Source organism: Hyla sarda, chromosome 4, assembly GCF_029499605.1.
Source record: "Hyla sarda isolate aHylSar1 chromosome 4, aHylSar1.hap1, whole genome shotgun sequence".
Lineage (NCBI taxonomy): Eukaryota > Metazoa > Chordata > Amphibia > Anura > Hylidae > Hyla > Hyla sarda.
The window spans coordinates 184,326,191-184,334,954 of NC_079192.1; the positions used below are offsets into that span (position 1 = coordinate 184,326,191).

General features: G+C 45.9%; 1 protein-coding gene across 4 annotated transcripts in view; it reads left to right on the forward strand.

Moving 5' to 3' along the window:
* Positions 1 to 4,761, forward strand: part of DENND6B (DENN domain containing 6B) — a 107,364-nt gene extending 102,603 nt beyond the window's left edge. For all 4 annotated transcript variants that reach the window (XM_056573062.1, XM_056573061.1, XM_056573059.1 and 1 more), the window contains one exon: positions 2,615 to 4,761. In XM_056573062.1, coding sequence (XP_056429037.1) covers positions 2,615 to 2,737 — 123 coding nt within the window. In that variant the 3' untranslated portion in view covers positions 2,738 to 4,761. The remainder of the gene's footprint in view (positions 1 to 2,614) is intronic.
* Positions 4,762 to 8,764: the final 4,003 nt, after the last annotated feature.

Here is an 8,764-nt window from a genome sequence, read left to right on the forward strand (position 1 = left end):
CCGCCGGTAATAGCGCTGATGTCCGCCATTAACCCCTCAGATGCCGTGATCAATACAGATAGTGGCAATGTGGGCGTTAAAATGGATGATCAGATCACCCACAGCGCTGCTGCGGGGATCCGATCATCTAAAATGGCGGACGGAGGTCCCCTCACCTGCCTCTGTCCGTCTCCTGGGGTCTTCTGCTCTGGTCTGAGATCGAGCAGACTAGAGCAGAAGATCGCTAATAACACTGATCAGTGCTATGCCCAATGCATAGCACTGAACAGTATTAGCAATCAAATGAATGCTATAAATAGTCCCCTATGGGGACATAAAAAGTGTAAACAAAAAGGGTTAAAAAAATGTGAAAAATCCCCCCCATTAATAAAAATGTAAATCGTCCCTTTTTCCCATTTTACCCCCCAAAAAAGTAAAATAATTAATAAACATATTTGGTAAGTCCAAAATTGCTGCTTTTTGTTACATTATAGCAGCACAATAATAGAAAAGTATGTAATCATGGTTATCATTTTAATCATATTGACCCACAGAATAAAGAAAACATGTAATGTTTTACATAAAGTGTACAGCGAAAAAACAAAACCCTCCAAAATGTGCAAAATTGCAGTTTTCATTTACATTTTCCCACACAAATAATACTTTTTTTGTTTTTCCATACATTTTATGGTAAAGTAAAAGGTGTCATTACAGATTACAATTGGTCACGCAAAAAACAAGCCCTCATATGGGTCTGTGGATGGAAATCTAAAAGAGTTATGATTTTTAGAATGTGAGGAGGAAAAAAAACGAAAATACAAAAATAAAATTTCCTGTGTCCTTAAGGGGTTAAATAAACTACCTGTATTTGAGAGGCTTAGTTTAAGTGAATACCTTGGCACTGATAATGCCTGGAAGAAACCAGATGGAATTTGCTTAGATTTAAATACCACACTAGGACACAGACTATCTGAATGTGTATGTGTAGGATGTCTGTGGACTAAGAAATAATAAGGAAATCGTCTAGTTTAGGGACTAGAAGAATGTCCTAAGTTCTTATTAAGCTGCTACCTACTTTTGTGAACACTCTTGGAGCTTGTGAGACTCCAAAAGGAAGTGCTTGTGTTGTCAGTGGGTCCATTTCCCTTTTGTGAATACTGCCACCTTCGGAATGTCTGAGGTGAATAGCGATAATACACATTTTCTAAATATATAGATGCCATTACACAATCTAAGTATAACAGGTGGATTTTTTATTTTAGGGATTCCATCCGGAACTTCTTTTCCCTTAGGAATTTGTTTAAACATCTTCAGATTTATAATTACACTAAAAGTTCCATTGCGTTTTTTTTTTTTTTACAAGGAAGAGAAGAGAAGAAAATCCCCTTCCTTCCTCTTTAGAAGATAAGAGAGTTTTTATCTCTGAAATCATGGTGTCTTGTTTAATGGGATCTGCCTCTACCCCAGTGGGAAAGAATCTCTCCGGAGGAATGGAATGGAACTACAAAAGGAGACCCATTCCCACAGTCTTTAAAACTTAAAAGCTGTAACATATTTTTTCCTGGGCCCCCACAAATCCGGACAGAGTCCTCCCTCCCACTGGAATTAAGGCGTCATGGCTGAGCATCTTTGGGGCAGAAATCTTTGTTGGGGTTAAACAGAAATCTCTTTCCCCTTTCTAAGGACCCTAAATTTCTTATTGTCCTAGGGTGTGTGATTCGGTCTTCTAGTCTGTCTATCGCAATGAAACGAGTCAGAAGATCTGGCCTAAAGGGGAAACCCCTTTTTTATCAAAAGCTTTTTCTAATATATCATCTAAGACTGTCCCAAAGAGATGGTCCCCTTTACAAGATATGGAACATAGTCTACCCTTAGAGTCTATGTCCCCTTTTCATGGCCCAAGCCAAGTCGCACTTCTGGCAGAATTTGAAAGGGCAGCTGCCTTAGAGAATAATTTAATGGCATCTACCAAAGCTTCCAGCTGAAAACCTGCAGATTTGGTTATAACAGGCAAAGATTTAAGAATCTTCTCCCTAGGGGTCTTTTCTACCACACATGCAGTCGCAACATTTGATCTAAGGGACACTGCTGTTGCTTTCCACATTTTCTTAAAGTAGTCCGCTTTCCTATCCATAGGATCCCTAGATCTTCAAATGGTAGGGCTGACTTTTTGGCTATTTTTACCACTGGAGCATCAGCTGCCAATGGGCTTCTGGACACCCCCCTCCCAGGGGAGCCAGTCCAGAGCAGCCACTGGAGCAACTCCAGAGGCAGAGCACTAGGGGACACCAGGCATACTGTGGGACCAGATTTACACCATTTAGGGAGCCCCACTACACCAAACAGAGGACTTCCAGCTGCAAGAGAGGTATACTGGCAGACAATACCCGAGGTTTCCACCTGTAGGACAGAAAACCTGCAGAGAGTTGTGTCTGATTTTTATATATTTCCTGTTCTGTGGTGGGAGGTAGTTTCCAGAGGTGCTGTCATGAGCTGGGATTTTTTGGTTTCAAAATCTGGCGCATGGAACGTGCAACACATTTTGGGTGCAAAACCGAAAAAATAGTTGGCTTATCTTTAGTAAATGAGGGCCATGTATGTCTACCATGTGACTTTTTATGATCTCCATTTACAGGCTCGGGCCCATAGACAGCATCTTCCTGTCAGCCCTGTTTCACTGAACAGACTGAAATTCCACATTGATGAAGTTATTGGCTCCCTTCCTGAAGACCTGCAGAGCATTTTGCATCCTCACTGAATACCACAGCATAATATGCCACTCATCAGTGTTTGCCATGTATCATCACTGTAATGTCACTGTACATCTTTCTGCTCCGTAACTTTTAAGTACAGCTATAGATTAGCTCACACAGTACAGAATCCAAAATGGTTATGTGCTTTCTGGTCTATATTCATTCAGAAAATAAAAATAAAAAATCAGCACAGTGTACTTTTTTATGACAGAATAGTACAGTATGGCACAGAACAGATTGATGAGAATTATAATAGTTTTCATCACTGAAATGACAAGCACAACAATACTCATGTGTGAAGTACTTACCTAATATACATCTGTAGGGCATTGCTCTGCTATTTGTTCATGAAGACTACTCCAAATGCAGTCTGCAAAAGTCTTAATAATCTTTGCACTACATTTTTATTTTTTTTATTTAGAATTAAAAGGGGTTGTCCCAACTGGTTACTTCCCACCTGTTAACCGCAGCCTGATGTGGATAAGAAAGCTGAAAGCAGCTAAAGCAAGAAAGTTATGCAGTTGGTGCAACTCCCATTGACTTTAATGGGAGTTACACAAACAGCATAGCCGTGAGCCAAGCTTTTTGCATAACTTCCGGAGCTATGTAAATAGAGTAGCTGTGGGGCTACGGCGTTTGCGCAACTCTTAATAAAGTAAATTCCCTGCTTTGGCTGTTTTCAGAATTCCCGACCACCTGCAAACAAACCAGAGGAATGGGAAAAGCCAGAAGTAACCAGGTGGAACGACCCCTTTAAGATCAGAACATCATTATGGGTCTCAAGTGACTGTGTGCCATTTAAAGAATCTATATAAAGGTTTATTTACAAGTATTATAAAGTGTTTAATCCTGAGTATTATCCCATGTAAAAGGCTCTGTGATCAATTAACGAACATTGTTTGGTGGCAGCACACCACCTTGTGTAAACATAGGAGTGCTGCTGCCAATGATGGAAGTATGACTGAGCAGTCATTTGAGCTGCCGTTCACATTCAACAATTGGTCATCTAATAAGCGCTGATTGATCTGCTTTTAGTTGACTGGCACTTTTAACAGAGAATAATGTGCACTAAAAAACTACTTCCATTAAACACTAAATATTCAACTCCACCAATAAACATAATCTGTAATCATCATATTGTGGTAGGTAGTAGGTAGATGTTCTAATTTGTATATTCATACGGTATTTTGCTAGCTGCAGGATCAACCCAATTCATCCATATAAAATGGAAATTTCTGCAATATAAAAAGTGAATTAACCTTATTTTCAAAACCTATAAGTTGCAAAGTGTTACTGCATGCATTTAATGTAAAAGTGTTTCAAACACTAAATATTCATAATGTCTCTTAAAAAAAAAAAAAAAAGAATGTACTTTTTCAGAAAATGAAATTCATTCAAATTTTTTGGTGATTTCACTTTTGAATTTTTTTTTGTGTAATAAGCCTTGAAAAAATAAAAAATAAAAAAAATATATATACCAGCTTTCACACTGTTACTTGTCAGCTTTGCTGTATAGACAGGGATAGAAAGCACAGAGTCATCTCATTAGCAATACGGGGTGGGTGATTTAAAGGAGTTTTCTTATGAATTCATTTTCTTGATATATTCTTTTATTTATTCCAATCCCACAAGCATCAATCTAATTTTACTCTGCTAGGTATAAGCAAGAAAAATCTGTGTCCCTCAGATAATACCTCTGTTCCTAACTACCACAAAAGCATATAACCTTTTGTGGAGACATGCCATCATTTGTGCTAACATTGGACAATGGTGTAAATTAGAACAGGACATATATTCTCTACAGTTTGCTATATTTATAAATGTGCATCAGCTTTCATGTTTGCCCTTAGATTTACATAGAAATCCAAAGATTCATAAAAAAATTAAAAGCTTTCAAAAGAAGTCACATACAAGTGTAATGCTATGCTGTTAATAGCACTACTATGTGCTATGTAATCCTGTATATTCCATTGTATGCATGCTTTGAACCTGCAAATTCTTTTAAAATAAAAAAAAATGTTCCAAATAATTCACAATATTTACGTAATTCATTTGAGGTTTTTGTAATTTCTTCAAATCTTTTCAAGAGGAACCTGCAGCTCACTCTGAGATCAAATTACACTTGTTATACAAGTCTATAAGAATGGAAGGGGGAATGCTCAGAGGGACACACAAGCTGCAGACATTGCAGAAAGACAGCAAAGAGAAAAGTGTGTAAGTGATATAAACCTATGGCTGTGGTCAAAGTCTAGACTGCACACCACTGCTTTTTCATGCATTAAATACTGCTGCTGCTTTTTTAGCTGTCCAGATAGACACAGAAGTATGGTATCTCTTCCTCTGTGTATGTACAGTGTTTGCACCCTATAAAGACAGAAAACAGCAGAGCTTCCCATAGGGCAATATATAGTAACAGATGTTGCAGTAGCTAAAAAACCTTACTGGTAATTGCTCACCTTGTGTTGTTGTGTACAAGACACAAGAACTTGTGGTAGCCTTAGAGCAGTGATTCCCAACCGTGTGTGTGCCATTCAGCACTGCCCGTGGTGCCGCGGGATTTTGCCGTGATTATTTATCATTATTATTTTTTTAAATGTCCCGCCCCGGCCTGAAGGCGCAGGGGGGGAAGGGAAGTCTGCGTGCGCACACAGCTTCCCCCTGCATCTCCTGTGTCCCCCTCCATCTCCCGCGTCCCCCTCTGTCCCCCTCTCCCTGTCGGCGCAGTGAGACGAAAATGGTGCCCTGGGGCGGAACGAGTGGCACCTGCGCCGGACTCCCGTGCCTGCTGTGGAACTGCAAGCTGCGCGGGCCGGCTTGCTTAAGGTACCGTACCCTTTCCACCCCTCTGTTCACCTTCTCAACCCTGTCTAAACCCCCCCCCACCGTCACCCAGGTCCACCCTCTACCCCCCCGTCACTCATGTCCACCCCCCCCTGTCAGCCATGTCCGCCTTGTCCACCTCCCTGTCCATCTCTATCACCCATGTGCACCCCCTGTCACCCATGTCTACTCTCTCTATCACCCATGTCTACCCCCCCTGTCATCCATGTCCACCCCCCTGTCACCCATGTCACTCTCCCTATCACCCATGTCTACCCCCCCTGTCACCCATGTCCACCCCCCAGTCACCCATGTCCACCCCCCAGTCACCCCTGTCCACCCCCCCAGTCACCCATGTCAACCCTCCCTTTCACCCATGTCCACCCCCCCCAGTCACCCCATGTCAACCCTCCCTGTCCTCCCTCCCTGTCACTCATGTCCACCCTTCCCTGTCACCCATATCCACACCCCCTGTCACCCATGTTCACCTTCTTGTCACCCATGTCCACCCCCCCGTCACCCATGTCCACCCCCCCTCTCACCCATGTCCACCCTCCTGTCATCCATGTCTGCCTTGTCCACTCCCCTGTCCATCCCTGTCACTCATGTTTACCCCCCCCCGTCTACCCCCGTAGTCTACCCTGTCACCCATGTCCACCCTCCTGTTCACCCATCTGTCCCTTTGTCACCCCAGTCCACCCCTCTCTGTCACTCCTGTCCCTCTTTTACCCCCTTGTCCACCCCTCTGACCCCCTGTCACCCATTTCCCCCCCTGTCACCCATGTCCACCCTCCCCCTGTCACCCATGTCCACCCCCTATTCACCCCTCTGTCACCCATGTGCACCCCCATCACCCATGTCCACCCCCCGTCACCCATGTGCGCCCCCCTGTCACCCATGTCCACCCTTCCCTGTCACCCATGTCCACCCCCCCTGTCATGTCCACCCCCCCTTTTACCCATGTCCACCTCCCCTGTCACTCATGTCCACCTTCCAGTCACCCATGTCTACCCCCCGTCACTCATGTCCACCCCCTCTCATACATGTTCCTCCACCTATCATCCCCGTCACCCATGTCCACCCTCCTGTCATCCATGTCTGCCTTGTCCACTCCCCTGTCCATCCCTGTCACCCATGTCCACCCTCCTGTTCACCCATCTGTCCCTTTGTCACCCCAGTCCACCCCTCTGTCACTCCTGTCCCTCTTTTACCCCCTTGTCCACGTCTCCCATGTCCACTCTCCTGTCATCCATGTCCACCCCCCATCCAACCCTCTGTCACCCATGTACACCCTCCATTGTCCACCCCTCTAACCACATCCTTGTCACCCATGTCCACCCCTATTCACCCCTCTGTCACCCATGTGCACCCCCATCACCCATGTCCACCCCCCGTCACCCATGTGCGCCCCCCCTGTCACCCATGTCCACCCTTCCCTGTCACCCATGTCCAACCCCCCTGTCACCCATGTGCACCCTCTCTGTCATCCATGTCCAACCCCCCTGTCACCCATGTGCACCCTCTCTGTCATCCATGTCCACCCTCCCTGTCACCCATGTCCACACCCCCATCACTCATGTCCCCCCACCTATCATCCCCGTCACCCATGTCCACCCCCCCCCCCTCTCACCCATGTCCACCCTCCTGTCATCCATGTCTGCCTTGTCCACTCCCCTGTTCATCCCTCTCACTCATGTTTACCCCCCTGTCTACCCCCGTAGTCTACTCTGTCACCCATGTCCACCCTCCTGTTCACCCATCTGTCCCTTTGTCACCCCAGTCCACCCCTCTCGGTCACTCCTGTCCCTCTTTTACCCCCTTGTCCACCCCTCTGACCCTCTGTCTCCCCTGTCCACCCTCCTGTCACCCATGTCCACCCCTCTGTCACCCCTATGCCCCCGTCACCCATGTTCACTCTTCTACACCCATCTATCACCCTTGTACATCTACACCCCTCTGTACACTCCTCTACACCCCTCTGTCACCCATGTACACTTCTCTACAACCCTCTGTCATCCATGTACACTTCTCTACAACCCTCTGTCATCCATGTACACTTCTCTACACCCCTTTGTCACCCATCTACACTCCTCAACACCCCTCTGTCACCCATGTACACTCCTCTCTACCCCTCTGTCACCCATGTACACTCCTCTACATCCCTCTGTCACCCATGTACACTCCTCTACACCCCTCTGTCACCCATGTACACTCCTCTACACCCCTCTGTCACCCATGTACACCCATCTGTCACCCATGTACACTCCTCTATACCCCACTGTCACCCATGTACACTCCTCTACACCCCTCTGTCACCCATGTTCACTCCTCCATACCCCTCTGTCACCCATGTACACCCATCTGTCACCCATGTACACTCCTCTATACCCCTCTGTCACCAATGTGCACTTCTCAACACCCCTCTGTTATCCATGTACACTCCTCTATACCCCTGTTTCATCCATGTACACTCAACTACACCCATTTGTCACCCATGTACACTCCTCTACACCCGTCTGTCCACTCCTCTACACCCCTGTCACCCATGTACGCGCCTCTACACCCCTTTATACACTCAACACCACTCTGTACACTCCTCTACACCCGTCCCCCATGTACTCTCCTCTACACCCCTCTGTACATTCCTCTACACCCCTTTCACCCATGTATGCTCCTCTACACCCCTGTCACCCATGTACGCTCCTCTACACCCGTCACCCATGTACACTCTTCTGCACCCCTCTGTCACCCATGTACACTCCTCTATACCCCTCTGTCACCCATGTACCCTCCTCTACACCCCTGTCACCCATGTACACCCATCTGTCACCCATGTACACTCCTTTATACCCCTGTCACTCATGTACACTCCTCTAAACCCCTCTGTACGCTCCTCTATACCCGTCACCCATGTACGCTCCTCTATACCCCTGTCACCCATGTACGCTCCTCTACACCCCTGTCACCCATGTACGCTCCTCTACACCCCTGTCACCCATATACGCTCCTCTACACCCCTCTGTCACCCATGTCCACTCTTCTACACCCCTCTGTCACCCATGTAAAAGAAAAAAAAGTTTGGCGCCTAATAGGTTTGTTTTGCAGGTTTAACGGTGAAGAATTGTGTGTGGAAGAAATCGTGATGATGGCCCGGACCAGATGGAGAAGAGAAATTAGAGAAGACGTCATTGGTGAGTTGCTGTATAAAGCAG